Source organism: Rhinatrema bivittatum, chromosome 2, assembly GCF_901001135.1.
Source record: "Rhinatrema bivittatum chromosome 2, aRhiBiv1.1, whole genome shotgun sequence".
Taxonomy (NCBI): Eukaryota; Metazoa; Chordata; class Amphibia; order Gymnophiona; family Rhinatrematidae; genus Rhinatrema; species Rhinatrema bivittatum.
The window spans coordinates 330,026,409-330,046,689 of NC_042616.1; the positions used below are offsets into that span (position 1 = coordinate 330,026,409).

The 20,281-nt window shown below is 42.6% G+C and overlaps 1 protein-coding gene across 2 annotated transcripts in view; it reads right to left on the bottom strand.

The window, feature by feature from the left end:
* The window catches only part of BBS9 (Bardet-Biedl syndrome 9), a 1,052,120-nt gene that overhangs the window by 693,950 nt on the left and 337,889 nt on the right, over positions 1-20,281 (bottom strand). For both annotated transcript variants that reach the window (XM_029589776.1, XM_029589777.1), the window contains one exon: positions 7,280-7,461. In XM_029589776.1, coding sequence (XP_029445636.1) covers positions 7,280-7,461 — 182 coding nt within the window. The remainder of the gene's footprint in view (positions 1-7,279; positions 7,462-20,281) is intronic.

Consider the following 20,281-nt stretch of genomic DNA (forward strand, 5'->3'; position numbering starts at 1 on the left):
GTTTAGTCTTGCCGCAAGGGCACACACATCCCTCGTCCCGCTCTGGGGAGCGCCCCCTAGCGCTCCCTTCCACCACAGTGCAACAGTTATAAAGAGCCATGTTTTTATAGAAACATAGAAACATAGAAACATAGAAATGATGGCAGAAGAAGACCAAATGGCCCATCCAGTCTGCCCAGCAAGCTTCCCTCATTTCTTTTCTCATACTTATCTGTTTCTCTTAGCTCTTGGTTCTAATTCCCTTCCACCCCCACCATTAATGTAGAGAGCGGTGATGGAGCTGCATCCAAGTGAAATATCTAGCTTGAGTAGTTAGAGGTAGTAGGGGTAGTAACCGCCGCAATAAGCAAGCTACACCCATGCTTATTTGTTTTTACCCAGATTATGTTATACAGCCCTTATTGGTTGTTTATCTTCTCCCCTGCCGTTGAAGCAGGGAGCTATGCTGGATATGCGTGAGGTATCAGTTTTTTTCTTCTCCCCTGCCGTTGAAGCAGAGAGCTATGCTGGATATGCATTGAAAGTGAAGTATCAGGCACATTTGGTTTGGGGTAGTAACCGCCGTAACAAGCCAGCTACTCCCCGCTTTGTGAGTGTGAATCCTTTTTTCTTCTCCCCTGCCGTTTAAGCAGAGAGCTCTGCTGGATGTGTGAAGTAACAGTTTTTCTTTTCCCCTGCTGTTGAAGCAGAGAACTATGCTGGATATGCATTGAAGTGAAGTATAAGAATGGAGTGATCAAGCTAGTTGAAAGGCATCAGGAATAGAGGAAGGTGGAGGTAGTAATTTGGATATTTGGTTTGGGGTAGTAACCGCCGTAACAAGCCAGCTACTCCCGTCTTTGTGAGTGCAAATCCTTTTTTCCACATTTCCTCTTGCTGTTGAAGCTTAGAGTGATGTTGGAGTCACAGTAACCATGTGTATGTTTATTGAATAAGGGTATTGTCTCCAGGCAGTAGCCATCATTCTGGCGAGTCACCCACTCTTCATTGGCGGCCTCTTGACTTTATGGATCCACAGTGTTTATCCCACGCCCCTTTGAAGTCCTTCACAGTTCTGGTCTTCACCACTTCCTCCGGAAGGGCATTCCAGGCATCCACCACCCTCTCCGTGAAGAAATACTTCCTGACATTGGTTCTGAATCTTCCTCCCTGGAGCTTCAAATCGTGACCCCTGGTTCTGCTGATTTTTTTCTTATGGTAAAGGTTTGTCGTTGCCTTTGGATCATTAAAACCTTTCAAGTATCTGAAAGTCTGTATCATATCACCTCTGCTCCTCCTTTCCTCCAGGGTGTACATATTTAGATTCTTCAATCTCTCCTCATACGTCATGCGATGAAGATCCTCCACCTTCCTGGTCGCCCTTCTCTGTACCGCTTCCATCTTGTCTTTGTCTTTTTGTAGATACGGTCTCCAGAACTGAACACAGTACTCCAGGTGAGGCCTCACCAAGGACCTGTACAAGGGAATAATCACTTCCCTTTTCTTACTCGATATTCCTCTCTCTATGCAGCCCAGCATTCTTCTGGCTTTTGCTATCGCCTTGTCGCATTGTTTCGCAGACTTCATATCATTAGACACTATCACCCCAAGGTCCCTCTCCTGCTCCGTGCACGTCAGCCTTTCCCCCCCCATCGAATACAGTTCATTTGGATTTCCGCTCCCCATATGCATGACTTTGCACTTCTTGGCATTGAATCTCAGCTGCCATATCTTCAACCACTCTTCCAGTTTCCTTAGATCCCGTCTCATTCTCTCCACTCCTTCCGGCGTGTCCACTCTGTTGCAGATCTTAGTGTCATCCGCAAAAAGACAAACCTTACCTTCTATCCCGTCCGCAATGTCGCTCACAAAGATATTGAACAGGACCGGTCCCAACACCGATCCTTACGGTACACCACTTAAAACCACTCTCTCTTCAGAGAAGGTTCCGTTTACCGTCACACATTGTCTTCTGTCCGTCAACCAATTTGCAATCCAGGTCACCACCTTGTCACTCACTCCCAAGCTTCTCGTTTTATTCACCAGTCTCCTGTGCGGAACCGTATCAAAAGCTTTGCTGAAATCCAAGTATATGACATCGAGCGCTCTTCCTTGGTCCAATTCCTTGGTTACCCAGTCAAAAAAGTCAATCAGATTTGTCTGACAGGATCTTCCCCTGGTGAATCCATGTTGCCTCTGGTCCATCAATTCTCCGGACTGTAGATAGTTCACTATTCTCTCTTTCAGCAGAGACTCCATTACTTTTCCCACCACCGAAGTGAGGCTAACCGGCCTGTAGTTGCCAGCCTCCTCCCTGTTCCCACTCTTGTGAAGCGGGACCACCACCGCTCTTCTCCAGTCTCTCGGCACCACTCCCGTTTCTAGGGATCTATTGAACAGGTCACACAGCGGACCCGCCAGAACATCTCTGAGCTCCCTCAATATCCTTGGATGAATCCCATCAGGCCCCATGGCTTTGTCCACTTTCAGGTTCTTTAGCTCTTCCCACACATTTTCTACTGTAAAAGGATTTTCATCTATTCCACTTCCCTCCAGTTTCTTGTTGTGTAGAGATGGTCCTTCTCCAGGGTCTTCTTTAGTGAACACAGAGCTGAAGTATTCGTTTAATATTTCTGCCATTTCTTCGTCTGTCTCCACACATTGATCATTACCACCTTTCAATTTCACTATACCACTTTGGACCTTTCTCTTTTCGCTGATGTATCTGAAAAATGTTTTGTCACCATTTTTTATCTCCTTGGCAATCCTCTCTTCTGCTTGATTTTTTGCCAACTTGATTGTTTTCTTCGTCTCCCTCAGTTGATACAAATATTCTTCTTTGTGCTCCTCCCTTTGGGATCCTTTATATTTCTTGAATGCTGTTCTTTTAGCTTTAATTTTGTCAGCCACCTCCTTTGAGAACCAGACAGGTTTCAATTTTCTTTTGCTTTTCTTTATGTTTCTAACATATAGAGCAGTTGCCTTGGTGATTGCTCCTTTTAGATTGGTCCACTGCTGATCCACATCTCTCTCGTTCTCCCATCCTTTAAGTTCTTCCTCCAGGTACTTTCCCATTTCCTCAAAGTCTGTGTTTTTGAACTGTAAAACTCGGGTCTTTGTGGTTCTTTTCCCTATTCTATTAGTGATATTAAACCATACCGTTCGATGATCACTGCTGCTGAGGTGGGCGCCCACCTGGACATCTGAGACATTATCTGCATTATTGAGCAATAAGTCGAGTATAACACCTTCTCTCGTGGGTTCCAACACCATTTGTTTGAACAAAGATACTTGCATGGCATCCATTATTGCTCTACTATTTTTAGTTTCTGCAGAGGGGATTTTCCAGTCTACATCTGGCATATTAAAGTCACCCACGATCACCACTTCTCCCTTCTTACCTATCTTATGGATGTCTTCAATCAGATCTCTGTCCTGCTCTTCCTTTTGGTTTGGAGGCCTGTAAACCACTCCAATATAAATGGACACTCCGTCATCTTTTTTTAGGTCGACCCATAGAGCTTCTTCTTTACCCCAACTTCCTTGTAGCTCAGATGCTTGGATGTTGTTTCTGACATAAAGAGCCACACCTCCCCCTTTTCTATCCTCTCTGTCCTTCCTTAACAAGTTGTAGCCTGGTATTGTTGTATCCCATTCATGAGATTCTGTGAACCATGTTTCTGTGATAGCAACAATGTCCAATTCTGCCTCAGCCATTAGGGCCTGCAGATCTGGGATTTTATTTCCCAAACTATGAGCATTTGTGGTCATAGCCTTCCAGGTACTCTCTTTAAGGTTATTGCTTTTCCTGGACTCCTGATGAGATATTAGTTGAGATTTGTTATTCACTTTACTCTTTCTGTTTGTAGTTGTGCCACTGTTGACAGAGTTATCCATCTCAATTAGATTTTTCTTTTGGTTATGGATCTTGAAATACTGCATGCATTGTGTTTTTTCTCTCTTTTCTGGTAATACTGCAATGTTTTTCTCAAGAACTTCCTCAGTTTTTAATATAGAGAGGGCTTGTTCTTTTTGCATTTGGTACATTGTGTGTCTCCTCATCACAGGTCTAATTCTACCAGAGCCCACTGTAATCCTGGATTGTAAAGAATTTCTTAATGACCTGTTTGAGTGGGAGGGTGTACCTGTTGGCTGCCCATCTGTCAAGAATGGGTGACTGTGGGTCCTACCTGAGCCTAATGGATCTCCTTTTCTTGACTCCTGGTTTTTCTGTGATATTGGGGAATTATTATCTGTGTAATGCAATGTGGGTGTAATACTTTTAATTGAAGCTAATTGAGCTTTTATCTCAGTCAACTCCATTTTCAAGGAAGAGAGTTGTGCACAAATTGGGCAAGCTCTAAGTTTCCAGATGCTTTCCCTCAGAATAAAGGCTCTACAGCAGTTACATTGGATAGTCCTCATCTTGGTAGTTTGTGATTTGTATTTCCTTGACTGTTACCAATGTACTAATTTATCTCGCTGCCAATGGGAAGTTAGGCAGTCTTTATTAGAAAACAAGCCCCAGGGGTGGGAGTCAAACAGTTTAGCCTGGGACAAGCTGGGTAAAGTAGGGCACTTCTGGACTGTTGCCTTTGCTTTTGGTCAATTGTTTTAAAAAACAGTCTTTATGCCCCAATTTTTTAGTTTGAACCGATTTTTTGTGCCAACTAACTCCAAGGGAGAGTTTAAAAGGTGTTTTAAAAGCTGGAGAGCTGTCTACTTGGAGGTTTCTTTTTTTGGTTTTTTTTTTTTTTTTCCTTCTAGCTTTATTCAAACAGCAAATCAACTAATAGATTAATAACTTACTATAAAGAGATGAAACACAGACTATAAAGAAAATTAAAAACAGACAGGAATAATCACAGAACCTTTCTACAGTAATAGTAATTACTTTCTACAGTAATAGTAATAACTATAAAGAAATGAAACAGACTAAGAAAATTAAAACCCACAGGAATAATCACAGAACCTTGCAATAATCAAAAACCTTGCAATAATCAAAAAATATACTTAGCCACAATGCAGATTCCACAATGTAATATACACGTCCACCAGGAGAAAAACCCTTCCAGCTTGTGCTCAGGAACACTTTCTTTCGGTTACCTGGCATAGTGACTCTGGAAGAGAGTTCCATAGTCTGGGGCCCGCTATGGAAAACATTCACTTATTTGTGCATGAGCACTGCAGCGATTGAAATAAAGAATATCCCTGATGAAGGTAAAATACTTCACATAACAGCCATTTTGGGCTTTCTTTAAGTGACTATGTTGCTGTCAGCTCAGTCAGTTAAATGCTTTAATTTTAACTGCAAAACATTCACAATTAACTTATTGGCATTGTTCCAGTTGAAATTGTGCTGAGTATTTGAATGTTTTTGTTGAAGTTTAAGAAGAGAAATATGTTTTTTGTGTCATAGTGAGACTGCACTTCTACTGTGGAGAATATCTGGAGAAAGGCAGGGTAGGACATGCCTTCCGATGGAACAGTGTTCCTTATAAGCTTTGGTAAAGGGTCAGAAGGTGACCTGTGGATTTCTCAATCAATTTAAAGGAGTGAGATCCAAAAGATGAAAGGAAATCATAAGAATCACAGATTAGAACTGGGACTCCTTTGGTAATGGAAGAAATGGAGATGTGAGACCTCTCTTCATGTGTCTGTGTAACCTTCTGATAAGGTGGAAAAGGAGACTAAGTTTAGCTCAGCTGAAAACTTTTCTAAGATCAGTTCCATGAGTGATGGAGGCAGAAGAGTAGTTGGAATCTTTTTCATATAACTATGAACAAACTAATCATAATCTTTGCATGAAATGGTATTTAGTAGCAGTAGGCTGAAGTATCACTGAGGAAGTGTTCAATTCGGGCACTAAAACTGTTTAACAATAATTAATTTAGAAATTGATTTTCTGAGCTGAAGAGCTGTATCGGCACCAAGGCAGCTAATATGGATTGCTCCAATGCTCTTAATGGAGATACTTGCTTTGTAAGTGGATGGTACTACCTTGTTCTGTACCAATGTAGTTTTGGCACAGTGAAGTGTTATCTTTTATTTTATTTATTTTTTAAAGTTTGTCAGTTTTATTTTTATGCTCGGTGTGAGAGTTAGGGACATCAAGATTTCAGTGCTTATAAGAATATGACTTTTTCTTTTATTGGTAGTGGTCTGACTGAATTCTATCCAACAGGGAGGACAACAGATATTTCAGTTTAAGTTCCCAGAAAAAGCACTTGAGGTGACGTCCTCCACATGCTGCGCAAGTAGTCAAGTCATAGGAGGAGCCGAAGCAGTGGAGACAGATTTCATGGAGATCCAAGTTGTACATCTTGTGCTTGCACATAATTTAAAGGGTCTTTTCCCCGACTTTGATCTTTTCCCTGACATAGCGCTGGAAAAAATTCATCAAGAAAATTGTTTCATTTTTATTTTTAGGTGATTCAAAGAAAACAAAAATTGGAAAATATAATACAAATTAAAGAAATAAAACATAGAAAGCACACAAAGATTTGAAATATTCAAAAAAATAAAGCAAGAAGTAAATTAAGAGAGAGTAAAAATATCATTTCATTTCAGCGGAAGAAAATGGAATGAGGAGACTCACACAATGGTGGTTGCATGGGAACAACTGCACAAGTTGAGAAAGAATTCTAGGTCTTTCTGAGCTCTAAAGAGCATGTCCAGGTCAGCTCCATACAGTGACATCACCCACTTACGTGGCTGAATTTGTTCCTGCTTGTCCTTGGAGAAAAATTATTGCATTTTTTTCTTTTTGTAATTAAACCAGTTATCAATCACAATATTACTTGATTGCTTCTCTCTCTTTTTGACTAAGATCAAACATAAGATCAGAGCTATGAACTGAGGCTAGTCTGTTCTTGGCATTTTGGCAGAGACTGAAAACCTGAATAAAAAATGGGAGATTAATGTCCTAACACTTGACTCCCTTGAGGACAAATAATGATTGGATGCTGGTCAAACTGGAAGAATTAAACTTTCAGTTTTAAAAAGTTATTCCATGCAGCCTGTTGAATGACACTTATGGCACGCTTTTCATAGTAACCATTTTCAGGGCATGAGTTATAATGACGCTGGATTGCAAAAATAACTTAAAATTAAAAAACTTTTGCTCTAACGCAGTCTGAGTACTACTATTCCAAATCACCACTGTCCATATTAATTAATATAGAATACTAAAACATTTACCAGAAAAATAAATACTGTAGCTCAAGAAGTTATATGTCAACAAATCAAGAACAGTAAAGACAACTGAATGTTATGAACATATAGAAAAGATTTGGGGTACCTTGAGTTTTTGTAGCCTCCTTGATGATCCTCTGAAGCTCTTTCATTTCCACATCCAGCTCTTCATAGTTTATCTCTCTCGATTCAACTTTCGGGGCTTGGAAAAGAGAAGGATCTGTGCCAAAATAGGAGCACTGAAGATGCCCACTGTCACTAAGTGTGACTATAACACCTTTTAAATCCCTGAAACAGGAAACAAAAAAGGTTCACTGGGAGAGTGAATTATGAAAAGTAAAAACAGATATTCTATATTTCGAACGGAAATGTATGACATGGCTAAAAAAGACCTATAATTAAAATGCTGTCTTTAAAAAACAAATCCTTATGTGTTTCTTAATTACTGTGTGTAGTCAAACTTGTCAAAAACATCTCGTATAAATCTTTGCAAGGTAGGATATGCTTAGATATAAGCTAACACTCAGAGTTTTAAAAGAAGGGTAGGCTATATTATTAAATCACCTCATATTCAAATGTTAACTTAAAAATGTGATGTGATTCTTCTTAAAACTCAAACATGATGAAAAAATAGAGAACATTCACAAACAAAGATTATATGACTGCAGCCCGTGAAGCACAATTTTCTCTCATTGCCATTGCAATATCTATAAATTTGCACTTATAAGTGTAACATCCTGGCTCTGATACAGCCATCCTGCAGAGTAGGGATGTGAATCGTTTTTTGACGATTTAAAAAAATCGTCCGATATTTTTTAAATCGTCAAAAATCGGTACAGTGCGCGATACAATAGAAATTTTCACAATTTATCGGCACACCCCTAAACCCACCCCGACCCTATAAAATTAATCCCTTACCTTCCCCCCATCCCCCCCATCCCCCCCGAACCCCCCAAAACGTTTTACGAGTACCTGGTGGTCCAGTGGGGGCGCGGGGACCGATCTCCCGCTCTCGGGCCATCGGCGCCATTTTGGCTGCCACTCAAAAATGGCGCCGATGGCCCGATTAAAAAAAAAACCCACCCGACCCTTTAAAGATGACCCCCTTAGCTTCTTCCACCCTCCCGATCCCCCCAAAACATTTTAAAATTACCTGGTGGTCTAGTGGTGGTCCCGGGAGCAATCTCCCATTCTCGGGCTGCCACTCATAAAGATGGCGCCGATGGCCCTTTGCCCTTACCATGTGACAGGGAATCCGTGCCATTGGCCGGCCCCTGTCACATGGTAGGAGCACTGGATGGCCGGCGCCATCTTTATGAGAGGCAGCCGAAGGCCCGAGAACGGGAGATCGCTCCCGGGACCACCACTAGACCACCAGGTAATTTTAAAATGTTTTGGGGGGATCGGGAGGGTGGAAGAAGCTAAGGGGTCATCTTTAAAGGGTCGGGTGGGTTTTTTTTTTAATCGGGCCATCGGCGCCATTTTTGAGTGGCAGCCAAAATGGCGCCGATGGCCCAAGAGCAGGAGATCGGTCCCCGCGCCCCCACTGGACCACCAGGTACACGTAAAATGTTTTGGGGGGGTTCAGGGGGGGAAGGTAAGGGGTCAATTTTAAAGGGTCGGGCCTCACTAAAAAAAAATTAACGATGTGAATCAGAACCGATTCCAATTCACATCTCCAGCGATCAGATTTTTTTCTCCCTCCAGCCGAACCCGATCGTTAAGACGATCGGGCACACGATTCACATCTCTACTGCAGAGGCCCTCAGTCGGCTGCAGTCTGAGCTGCGCAGGCTGCCTTGAAGGCACATGAGACAGTCCTGCCATGTCTTAAAAGCCTGCCTCACTCATAGAAACATAGAAATGACGGCAGAAGAAGACCAAACGGCCCATCCAGTCTGCCCAGCAAGCTTTCGCACTTTTTTTTTTCTCTCACATACTTATCTGTTTCTCTTGGTTCTTAGTAACCTTTTTTATTCTATTTCCCTTCCACCCCCGCCATTAATGTAGAGAGCAGTGTTGGAACTGCATCTAAGTGAAATAGCTTAAATAGTTAGGGGTATTAACCACGGCAATAAGCAAGCTACACCCATGCTTATCTGTTTATCCAGACTATGTAATTCAGTCCTTGTGGTTGTTGCTTGAATATAGATCCACCTTTCTTCATTCCCCCCTGCTGTTGAAGCAGAGAGTTATGCTGGATATGCGTGAAGTGTCAAACTTTCTCCCCTGCCGTTGAAGCACAGAGTTAAGCTGGATATGTGTGAAGTGTCAAACTTTCTCCCCTGCCATTGAAGCAGAGAGCTATGCTGGATATGCATTGAAAGTGAAGTATCAGGCTTATTTGGTTTGGGGTAGTAACCGCCGTAACAAGCAAGCTACTCGACACTTTTTTGTGAATGCAAATCCTTTTTTCCACATTTCCTCATTGCCGCTGAAGCTTAGAGCAATGTTGGAGTCGCATTAACCGTGTGTATGCTTATTGAATAAGGGTATTATCACCAGATAGTAGCTGTTGTTCCCGTGAGCCACCCACTCTTCATTCACATCCTCTAGACTTTATTGATCCACAGTGTTTATCCCACGCCCCTTTGAAGTCCTTTACAGTTTTGGTCTTCACCACTTCCTCCAGAAGGTCATTCCAGGCATCCACCACCCTCTCCGTGAAGAAATACTTCCTGACATTGGTTCTGAGTCTTCCTCCCTGGAGTTTTAAATCGTGACCCCTGGTTCTGCTGATTTTTTTCCAACAGAAAAGGTTTGTCATTATCTCTGGATCATTAAAACCTTTCAAGTATCTGAAAGTCTGTATCATATCACCTCTGCTCCTCCTTTCCTCCAGGGTGTACATATTTAGATTCTTCAATCTCTCCTCATAAGTCATTCGATGAAGACCATCCTCCTTTTTGGTCGCCCCTCTCTGGACCGCCTCCATCCATCTCTGTCTCTTCAGAGATACGGTCTCTAGAACTGAGCACAGTACTCCAGGTGAGGCCTCACCAAGGACCTGTACAAGGGGATAATCACTTCCCTTTTCTTACTCGATATTCCTCTCTCTATGCAGCCCAGCATTCGTCTGGCTTTAGCTATCGCCTTGTCACATTGTTTCGCCGACTTCAGATCGTTAGATACTATCACCACAAGGTCTCTCTCCTGCTCTGTGCACATCAGCCCTTCACCCCCCATCGAATACAGTTCTTCCGGATTTCCACACCCCATATGCATGACTTTGCACTTCTTGGCATTGAATCTCAGCTGCCATATCTTCGACCACTCTTCCAGCTTCTTTAAATCCCGTCTCATTCTCTCCACTCCTTCTGGCGTGTCCATTCTGTTGCAGATCTTAGTGTCATCCGCAAACAGACAAACCTTACCTTCTATCCCATCCGCTATGTCGCTCACATAGATATTCAACAGGACCAGTCCCAACACCGATCCTTGCGGCACTCCGCTTAACACTGCTCTCTCTTCAGAGTAAGTTCCATTTATTTATTTATTTAGACATTTTTATATACCGAACATAAGTTAATACATGAGGAAAAAGCTGACTGGCTTAACACAGCACTGCGCGTACATGTCCCTCACAGAAACCTAAGATCTGCAAATAAGGCTCTACTAACTGTCCCCTCTGTCAAATCAGCTCGGCTCACTCAAGTAAGGGAAAGAGCACTGTCACTGGTTGGCCCTGTACTATGGAACACCATGCCTCTCGAACTAAGGCTCCAGAGAAATCTGAAAATCTTTAAATCTAACCTGAAAACCTGGCTCTATAAACAAGCTTTCGATAAAGACAAAGGGAAGGAGAAAAACAATTGATTAAGATGGACGCACAAAACAAACTCACAGTAAAGTTAATTTTGTACCGATGATAAATTGTCATACCAAACTGATTAGCTTACTTAAACATATAGCTTATTGTACTTTATTGTTACTGTACTATGATGGCACATGTTCAAGTTGTAATCTATACCACTCATAATTGTTATCGTGCCTTTATGTAAACCGTTGTGATGGTTCTCCAACATAACGACGGTATAGAAGAGTTTTTAAATAAATAAATAAACTTATTGTGTACACTTCAAGTCGGTTTACAATAAAACGATGGACAGTCTTTAACGACATGTCCTAAAAACAAATAAAATATCGTGAGATAACTAAAATAAAATAAAATAAAATGACCCTATAAATAATATAACATAAAATTGTACTATAATCAATTAAAATAATAAAATACATACAATTCATTCTATATCAAACTAGCAAAATAGGGTTGATAAAATCTGCTAAGTATCTTCTAGTTCATAGGAGAGTCATTTGGAATCAAACTGTAGTGTTGAAAGCTTGTGTACACAACCATGTTTTTAGTTGCCTCTTAAAAGACTGAATATTCTCCTCTAAGCGCAGCTCAAGTGGGGGTGAATTCCACAATTTGGGGCCAGCTATAGAGAGGGCCCTCTCTCTAACCGCATTCAGATGTGCAGATTTTATAGAAGGGACTGTAAGAAGTGCCTTGCCTAAAGACCGTAAATTACGTGAAGGTGTATGAATGTGAAGGGATGCATTCAACCATTCATTGTTATTGCCGTAGATAGCTTTATGGATAAGCATTAGACATTTATATTTAATTCGATAGCTGATAGGAAGCCAATAAAGATTCATCAAAACTGGGGTAATGTGGTCAAATTTATTAGAATTAGTTAATAATCGCGCAGCCGCATTTTGCAAAAGTTGTAGTGGACGGATAGTTACTAATAGGAGGCCCAAAAAGAGAGCATTGCAATAATCCAATTTTGTCAATAATAATGCTTGAAGCACCATACGAAAATTATTGTACTGCAACAAAGGCTTTAATTTCCTTAAAATTCGAAGTTTGTAAAAACCATCTTTTATTAAAGTCTTTACGAATGCCTTTAAATGAAGTTCGCTGTCTAATATGGCGCCCAAGCTCCTAACTTCGTATTTGATGTTTAAAACGGGTGACATAGAATTAATTTCTAATACGATTTTTTCGGTGACCTTGTTACAAATATATAGAATCTCCGTTTTGGTGTTATTAAGCGAAAGTGACATCTGGGTAAGAAGTTGATTAATAGAGTTATAGTAAATGTCCCATACTTTCAGAGTAGTATTTAATGAATCTTTAATTGGGAGAAGTATCTGGACGTCATTGGCAAATATATAATAAACCAGTCCTAACCCTGATAACAGTCTACATAGCGGTGCCATATATATATTGAACAACGTGGGAGAAAGGGATGAACCCTGTGGCACTCCCGAGGACAATCTCATCACTTTGGATTCTACTGCGTTTATTTTAACTTTGAATGATCTCTCTGTTAAATAAGATGTGAACCAGGCAAGCGTAGTATCTCTAAGACCAATTTCTTTAAGTCTACAGATCATAGACTCGTGATTTATAGTGTCAAAGGCCGCCGAAATATCCAATAGAATTAAAAGATACGAGTTTCCATGGTCTAACCCTCTCAGAATGGTATCTGAGAGGGAAGTGAGCAAGGTCTCTCTGTACTGTGTGACTTCCGGAATCCAAATTGTCTTCTGTCCGTCAACCAGTTTGCAATCCAGGCCACCACCTCGGCACTCACTCCCTAAGCTTCTCATTTTATTCACCAGCCTCCTGTGCGGGACCGTATCAAAAGCCTTGATGAAATCCAAGTAGATGACATCAAGCGCTCTTCTTTGATCCAACTCCCTAGTCACCCAGTCGAAAAAGTCAATCAGATTTGTCTGACAGGATCTTCCCCTAGTGAATCCATGCTGCCTCTGGTCCAGCAATTCTCCCGACTGTAGATAGTTCACTATTCTCTCTTTCAGCAGTGTCTCCATCACTTTTCCCACCACAGAGGTGAGGCTAACTGGCTTATAGTTACCAGCCTCCTCTCTGTTCCCACTCTTGTGAAGTGGGACCACCACCGCTCTTCTCCAATCACTCGGCACCACTCCTGTTTCTAGGGATCTAATGAACAGATCACACAGCGGTCCCGCCAGCATACCTCTGAGCTCCCTCAGTATCCTGGGATGAACCTCATCGGGCCCCATGGCTTTGTCAACTTTCCTAGTGCCTCGTCATCAAGTCTCTTTTGCTCCTTGCTGTGGCCACTTTTGCACTTTTATTCTACCTTGTTTTATTATTACTTATTTATATTCTGCTTTTTCAGGCACTTCAAAGCATTCAGGTACTGTAGGTTTTTCTCTAACCCCAAAGGGCTCACAACCTAAGGGTCAGATTCATTAAGGTTTTTCTCCCATTTTGTATCTATGGGAAAAAACCCTTAGTGAATCAGGTACTAAATTTATACTTGAGGCAATGAGGGGAAGGGACTTGCTCAATGTCACAAGGAACGGCAGCAGTATTTGAACCCTGGCTTACCTGGTTTGCAGCCTGCTGCTCTAACTACTAGGCTGCTCCTCCACTCCTTGTTCTTGTTTTCAGTGTGACCTGTTAGAGACCTTCTTGCCCTGTCCATTTCTCTGTCTGTCTTCCAATGGTCCTCCTGCCTGTTACTTCTCCATGTTTCCTGTGTGGCCTCCCAGTGGCTCTCTTGCCTGTTTTCTATATTTCTTTGTCTGAACCCTGTCTTGCCCTGCGTTCTGTTTCTGTTTCGCCCTGCCTAGGTCCTACCCTGTGCCTACCTAGCCTTAGCCCTGTCCTGATCTTGCTTGTCCTGTTCCTATTTTGCCTTGTTCCTGTCTTTGTAGCTCTGATGTCTTGCCTTGCACACTTTTCCATTTTTGCCCTGCCTTTGCTCTGTATTTATTCTTCCTGTTCCTGTCTCTCCTTGTCTGCCCTGGTTCCTGCCTACCCTGCCACTCTTTCACCTTGGACTGACTTCTCGTTCCTGACCCAGCCTGACCTTCAACGCTACTTCACTTGTTGCCTGTCCTGACCACAGCCTGCATCGTCTCTGCTTGTACACCTCCCCCAAGGGCACCACCACAAAGTCCTGCCAGCTACCAGAACCTGCAGGCTCAACTCAAAGGGGAGGTGGCCAGTCAGGCAGAAGACCCTGCACTACCCAGCTCTTGTGCTCCGTGCTCCTCCTGCCAGGGGATTACCTTTAACCGGCTTGCAGAGCCATAACAGCATGATGAAACCAAAGCCCGCAGGAGTGGTTTTGGGAATCCAGTCAAGCCCGGTGAATCAGGTGTAATATTTGCTGACCCCATAAGGAATCTAGCTATGAATGTGTCTACCTCCAATACTTTTAAAACTTGCTTGCTTCTGATCTCTGGGTCAGACAAGCAAAGGGTTGATGTCGGATGACTTTTCGCTTTACTGGGGCACCAGGCTGCTATACGCTTACCCTCCCCTTCTGCTCATTTCAAAAACACTCCAAAAGCTCTAAACAGGACCAGGATACCATGATCCTGATTGTACAATTTTTGGCCTCGCCAGGTCTGATTGCCACTTCTATGGGAGCTGGCCTCAGGAGCCCCCCCCCCCCAATCCGCCACCCCAACCTCCAAGCCCTGTCCCTCACAGCTTGGATGTTGACCGGGTGTCTGTCCAGGCTCTGGGCGTTTTGAAGGACATTTCGCATGTCCTATTGGAAGTTCAGAAAACCCTCCACAAGAAAATCCTAGAATCTCAAGTGGAAGCATTTTTCGGATTGGTGTGTGGGACATGGAGTGGATTCCTTCTCTTGCTCCCCACTGAAGCTTTTGGACTACCTGTTGCACATCTCAGAGTCTGGTCTGCAGACCACATCAGTGAGAGTTCACCTTAGTGCCATCAGAGCATACCATCAGAATAGGGATAGTGCATCCATTTACACACATCCACATATGGCACGGTTCATGCAGGGCTTGTTACAACTTAAGACCCCACGCAGCTGCCAGCGGTCTCCTAGGACCTCAACGTCATCCTGTGTCAGCTCATGAAGGCTCCTTTTGAGCCATTGAAGTCCTGCGACTTGAAATACTTATCCTGGAAGGTCATATTCCTGGTTGCAGTTACTTCAGCGCACAGGGAAAGAGAGCTGCAAGCTCTGGTGTCGTATCCCTTTATACAAAATTCTGTCATGATAAGGTGGTTCTGTATAAGCACCCGAAGTTCCTTCCTAAGTTGGTCACGGAGTTCCATCTCAATCAGTCCATTGAGTTGCCTTCCTTTTTTCCAAGACCGCACGCTTGCCAGGGTGAATGGGCTCTGCACACTCTGGATTGTAAAAGGGCTCCGGCCTTTTACTTGGAACGGATGGCGCCTCATCGCCTATCCAGTCAGCTGTTTGCATCCTTCGACAAAAACAGATCGGGGGGTCGCTGTATCTAAACAGACATTATCCCATTGGCTTGCAGACTGAATTTCCTTCTGCTACGCTCAGGCAGGCTTACAGCTTGAAGGTCATGTCAAGGCTCATTCCATGCGGGCCATATCAATCTCGGTGACTGACTTGCGTAGAGTCCCCATTCACGAGATTTGCAGAGCAGCGACCTGGAGTTCCCGCCACTCATTTGCCTCGCATTATTGCCTGAATAAGGATGGCTGGTAGGACGGTCATTTGGACAGTCCGTCTTCTAATCTCTTTCAGCCATGAAAACCCAATTCTCCCTCCGTGGGCCCTATCCTTTGGTGCAGGCCTACTCCTCTGGTTGTTGCAGCTCTAGTTGTTGTGCACATTGGCACCTGTTCTCTGCTGTACACGTTGGGAGTGGCCTATAGCTTCATAATCACCCATGTGTGAGGACTACCATCCTGCTTGTCCCTGGAGAAAGCAGAGTTGCTTACCTGTAACAGGTGTTTTCCAAGGACAGCAGGATGGTAGTCCTCACAAAACCCACCCACCACCCCGCAGAGTTGGGTTTCTCTCAGCTTGTCCTTGGAGAATGCCAAATATCTATCTTAACTCATTCAGTTTTAACCTGTGATGGCATGACTGCTGGGTAATGCTAATCCCCCAGAGCAGGAGCGGGACTGGACCCAGGAATAGCTAGCTTGAGCAGGAACAAGAGTGGCCTAGAACCAGGATCTTCTGTTTATACCAGCCATCTCCCCCTTGGGTTGAGCTCTCAGGTTGAGGGTTGGTAGGACTTAGAAGGAGGTGCACTCAGGACAAAGGACACCCAAAAGAGCAGGGCAAGTCTACAGGAAAGGGTATCCATAAAACAAACACAGAACAGGGAATGCACCACAAGACACAGGACAGACAGACATAAAGCAAAAACCAGAGGGCCACAAACAAGAAACAAGGCAAATAATCAAAACCAGAAGGCCACAAACATTTGTCAAATACAAGGCTAAACAAAACAAGATACAAAACAAGAACAGAGACAGGGCATCAGAAGGTCACAAACTTGGGCCAAATACAAACAAGAGACAAAACAAGAGCAGAAAAAACAAAGGAGAGACAAGGCAAGGCAAGAACAAGAGTAACAAGGGCCACAAGCAGGAACGTGAAGCTGAGGCACCATATTAATGGAGATGCAGGCTTTTATGTGGACAGTTCTAGGAAACATTGCCGCCAGCAGGATCTCCAAGCTATAGAGCTTGGAGATCTGAGCAACTGGGAACATGGCGCACTGAGGACCCCTGCTGGTGGGAGAGAAGTACTGCACACAGGTCCTTCATAAACAGCAGTTTGACCAAAATCATCACTATTGTACTCATATGTATCCCTGGTAAAACTATTACTTTATTTGGCATATATAACACAATCTTTAATTTCAATTACTTGCTTAAAAGAATTATTGTAAACTCTTACTTTATATCACAGTCAAAAATCACATTGTATCCAATGGGACATCTGAATTGTAGAACACTCAAAATATGAAACAAATTACTCTGGAATCTAAAATAATCCCACTCTGCAAAACATCTCCTATACACACATATGGCAGTAATTTGAAAAACGATCTTTTACTGGATTTTGGGCTGTAATAATGTAACACTGCATTCTTTTTGCATATCTACTCTTACAGAACAAATAACTAAAATATCTGGAACTTCTACTCATTACATTAACACAAGAGACCTACATACCCCTACATCCTACCAGCTATAGATTTGTGGAAATATTCATATACCTAAAGCAGGTCACATATGCTGAAAATGTTATATAACAAGCACAGTGTTACTTTTTATCATTTGGTCTAATTGTACTTAATATTCCACTTCAAATGCATGAGGGTAAGTGACTAAGATGTATGGTATAAAGGAGAACAGTTAGGTGAAGTAAAAAAAAAAATTTCATTAACAGGGACAGTTGCTATAGGCATTACTGGTCTTCTATGACCCTTTTTCCTCCATCTTCATTTGCAGCATCTTCCAACTCATGTAACTAATCTCTTCTTTACATATGTCCAAACCATAACTGTCTTTTTTCCTACATCTAGTCTGTGATATCAAACTCCTTCAGCCGTTTCCCTAACTTCTTTGCTCCTGACTGTTATTTTGTGTCACTCCAGTCAGATCAGAGGCCCGCTGTACATTAACTAACAATTCAATTTTTCAAGCAGCTGACTTTTATCACCACCAGTGATTAGTAACATTTGCAAACATTTTCAGGCAACTCAGGAAATATAAAGGAAAGCTGAGTTGCTGACCTACAACAGGTGTTCTCCACAGAAAATACAATATCATTCCTCACAAAACCCTCCCACCACCCCTTGGAGTTGGTATCTCCAAGCCTAAGCTAAATTATAGAGTGAAGGAACACACTGCACATGCCCAATAGGGCATGCTCAAAGTTTCTGGAAACTATGAAATCAAATTTCAGTGCCAGGCTCCAACTGATGATGTTACCCATGTTTGAGGACTGACATTCTGTTTGTCCTCAGAGAAACATTTTATCTATAGATTTTGTATTTTACTGATATTTTAATGTATGTGCCATATGCACAGGTGACAATTAGGGGTGAGCTCGAGCAACATCTTTTTAGGTTGTATCCTTTATTTCTTTCCTTTCTTTCCCATTTCTTTTGTTTTACGCACACGTCAGACTTTAGCGGGAGAATTTTTAAAAGCATTTACTTGCATAAATGGGTTATTTGAAAATGACCCCATGGGTAAAATACACATGTGAAAAAGCGATTTTTGTGCCTACTTTTAACAAGTACCTGAAAGAGATATTTCTGGGGCAGAGTTGGGACAAGGAAACCATTTACACGCAAACTATTTTCAAAAGTGTGCACATAAATTCAATATGCATGCATTTATGCCTGCTCCCAATCAGTTCTGGGTGCATCTACTAATTTTGAAAATGGACTAACTACTCCTGGGGGAATTCTGCACACAAAAACTTAAAATTCTGCAAACTTTATATTGGTCAAAATAACACAATTTACATGATAGTCTTTAAGTAATTACATTTTAAATTAACATAGAAACATAGAAATGACGGCAGAAGAAGACCAAACGGCCCATCCAGTCTGCCCAGCAAGTTTCACACTTTTTTTTTCTCATACTTATCTGTTACTCTTGGCTCTTAGTAACCATTTGGTTCTATTTTCCTTCCACCCCCACCATTAATGTAGAGAGCAGAGTTGGAACTGCATCTAAGTGAAATATCTAGCTTAATTAGTTAGGGGTAGTAACCACCGCAATAAGCAAGCTACACCCATGCTTATTTGTTTACCCAGACTATGTAATTCAGTCCTTGTTGGTTGTTGTCTGTATATAGATCCACTTTTCTTCATTCCCCCTGCCATTGAAGCAGAGAGCTATGCTGGATATGCATTGAAAGTGAAGTATCAAGACTTTCTCCCCTGCCACTGAAGCAGAGAGCTATGCTGGATATGCATTGAAAGCGAAGTATCAGGCTTATTTGGTTTGGGGTAGTAACCGACGTAACAAGCAAGCTACTCCCCGCTTTTTTGTAAATGCAAATCCTTTTTTCCACATTTCCTCTTGCGGTTGAAGCTTAGAGCAATGTTGGAGACTTAGAGCAATGTTGGAGTCGCATTAACTGTGTGTTTGTTTATTGAATAAGGGTATTATCTCCAGATAGTAGCCGTCATTCCCGCGAGCCACCCACTCTTCATTCACGTCCTCTAGACTTTATGGATCCACAATGTTTATCCCACGCCCCTTTGAAGTCCTTCACAGTTCTGGTCTTCACCACTTCCTCTGGAAGGGCATTCCAGGCATCCACCACCCTCTCCATGAAGAAATACTTCCTGACATTGGTTCTGAGTCTTCCTCCCTGGAGCTTCAAATCGTGACCCCTGGTTCTGCTGATTTTTTTGCAACGGAAAAGGTTTGTCATTGTCTTTGGATCATTAAAACCTTTCAAGTATCTGAAAGCCTGTATCATATCACCTCTGCTCCTCCTTTCCTCCAGGGTGTACATATTTAGATTCTTCAATCTCTCCTCATAAGTCATTCGATGAAGACCATCCACCTTTCTGGTCGCCCTTCTCTGGACCGCCTCCATCTTGCCTCTTGTCTCTTTGGAGATATGGTCTCCAGAACTAAACACAGTACTCCAGGTGAGGCCTCACCAAGGACCTGTACAAAGGGATAATTACTTCCCTTTTCTTACTTGATATTCCTCTCTCTATGCAGCCCAGCATTCTTCTGGCTTTAGCTATCGCCTTGTCACATTGTTTCCCCGACTTTAGATCATTTGACATTATCACCCCAAGGTCTCTCTCCTGTTCCGTGCACATCAGCCTCCACACCCCCCCACCCCGCCCCATCAAATACAGTTCTTTCGGATTTCCACTCCCCATATGCATGACTCTGCAATTCTTGGTATTGAATCTCAGCTGCCATACCTTAAACCACTCTTCAAGCTTCCTTAAATCCCGTCTCATTCTCTCCACTCCTTCTGGCATGCCCACTCTGTTGCAGATCTTAGTGTCGTCCGCAAAAAGACAAATCTTACCTTTTATCCCGTCCACAATGTTGCTTACAAAGATATTGAACAGGACCAGTCCCAACACCGATCCTTGTGGTACACCACTTAAAACCGCTCTCTCTTCAGAGAGAGTTCCATTTACCATCACACATTGTCTTCTGTCCGTCATCCAGTTTGCAATCCAGGCCACCACCTCGGCACTCACTCCTAAGCTTCTCATTTTATTCACCAGTCTCCTGTGCGGGACCGTTTCAAAAGCTTTGCTGAAATCCAAATAGATGACACTGAGTGCT